We start from the raw sequence: 1,625 nt of genomic DNA, 5'->3' as shown, positions 1-1,625 counted from the left end.
CCTATAGTCCCAGCTACTCAGGAGGCTGAAGCAAGAGGATCTCTTGAGCCCAAGAGTTTGAGGTTGCTGTGAGCTACGATGATGTCACAGCCCTCTACCCAGGGTGACAGAGACTCTGTATCAAAAGAAAAAAAAAAACCTGGTCACTCTGACTTGTAACCCCTCCAGCATATTGAAGTATACTCTAGTATAGTGGTTAGAGGTTACTGTAAGTGGTTAAAAATGATGACAGCTGGGTTTGTGAGGTTAATCAGCTTTAAGACCACATTCTTGAATTTAAGTATTACATCCAATTTGTCTTCCCAGGGCCTGGGATGTAATAGGGCTCAAGGAATATTTAATAAATGTGTGTTTCCTGGGCAGACTTTGGATATCATTGAGTTACAGGCAAAGGAAAAGAATTGCTAAAATGTGCTCAATTGTGACCCACATCTGTTTCCACACATAAGCAGAGCTAACTATCTGGGCTCAGGTAACCACCGTCTGGGTCCTCTTGAGACTCAGCGTGGCCCAGGCTGTGGCTGTGCAGTGCAGCATGGCAGCCTGCTCTGCAGGGCTGTGGAAGCATCTGCTCTTGGCTCAGACACAAACTCCCAGGCAAGGCTTCTCCAGCTTTAATGTGCCTCACGCAGAGATTCTAATACCATTAGTGCAGCTCAGCTCAGATTTTTGTAACAGTGTGTTCTTGTTCCAGCAGGCTGACCTAAGCCTGCCTGGGGTCTCCTATCTCCAGCAGGTCTGTAAAAGATGGTGCAGGGCTCCCAGGCAGCATCTCAAAAACTTGTGGTTAAAGAGCAGCTTGCATATGGCATGGAGCTAGGGAGGCACAGAGTGATTCAGACACATTCATGCCCTTCTTGATTGACAATCTGTCAGCTTTCCTGATAGACTGGAGCTCGTCAGGACAAGAGCAACAGAAAACACAGAGTTCAAGGGAGAACTCACCAATTTGCATCCCCCTTGGGCAGCTGCTGTGGCCGTTCCACTTCTGTTCCTCCATTCCAATGTCAGGAGGTGAAAACCCAGGCAGAGCCAAAAGGGCAGCAACTCCATCTCAAGGACAGCCCTGCGGACAGAAGGCAAGGAGGAGGCAGGTGAGAGACGGACGGCCCAGAGGACTCTGCATGCTCAGTGGAAGGACCTAGTCCCCAATAACATGGGTCTTGGAAGCCCACAGCTACACAGAGGGGGAACCCACAGATCGTTCAAGTCCTCAATTTATCCAACACTTTCCCTGTCACTGAAACCACTGAAAAGGACTCATTTTTGTTTACCTCTATTATTTGATGGACAGGAAAGCTGAATGACAGATAAGCTTCAGTCAGTCCAGCCCAGAAAGCAGAGGCAAAAGGTTTGACAAACCAGATCTCAAGTCACCTGCAGTTTCCCAGGTGTTATAGTAATACTTCTGCTGAAATTTCCCTTCATGCAACTCAGATCTGCCTGATAGATCCTGGAGCTCAATAAATTGAGAGAATAAGAGAACAAAGGAAGGGCAAACGGGATTGAAATGCCAACTGTACCCTGTCCTCCCCTAGAGTTACTGAGGGTCGTGCTGACTCGAGGCTTTTAGAAAAGTGTCATCTCATTGGTTAACTCATTTGAATACAGCGTTTTGAAAAAAG

The 1,625-nt window shown here is 47.3% G+C and overlaps 1 protein-coding gene across 1 annotated transcript in view; it reads right to left on the bottom strand.

The window, feature by feature from the left end:
* NRROS (negative regulator of reactive oxygen species) overlaps positions 1-1,062 on the bottom strand; it is a 6,496-nt gene extending 5,434 nt beyond the window's left edge. The window contains exon 1 of the mRNA XM_003792671.3: positions 946-1,062. Coding sequence (XP_003792719.1) covers positions 946-1,053 — 108 coding nt within the window. The 5' untranslated portion in view covers positions 1,054-1,062. The remainder of the gene's footprint in view (positions 1-945) is intronic.
* Between the last annotated feature and the right edge of the window lie 563 nt (positions 1,063-1,625).

This window comes from Otolemur garnettii, unplaced genomic scaffold (assembly GCF_000181295.1).
Source record: "Otolemur garnettii isolate 467f Iridium unplaced genomic scaffold, OtoGar3 scaffold00060, whole genome shotgun sequence".
NCBI classification, from domain to species: Eukaryota; Metazoa; Chordata; class Mammalia; order Primates; family Galagidae; genus Otolemur; species Otolemur garnettii.
The sequence above is the reverse complement of the archived record's forward strand: the minus strand, read 5'-3'. Positions and strand labels throughout refer to the sequence as shown.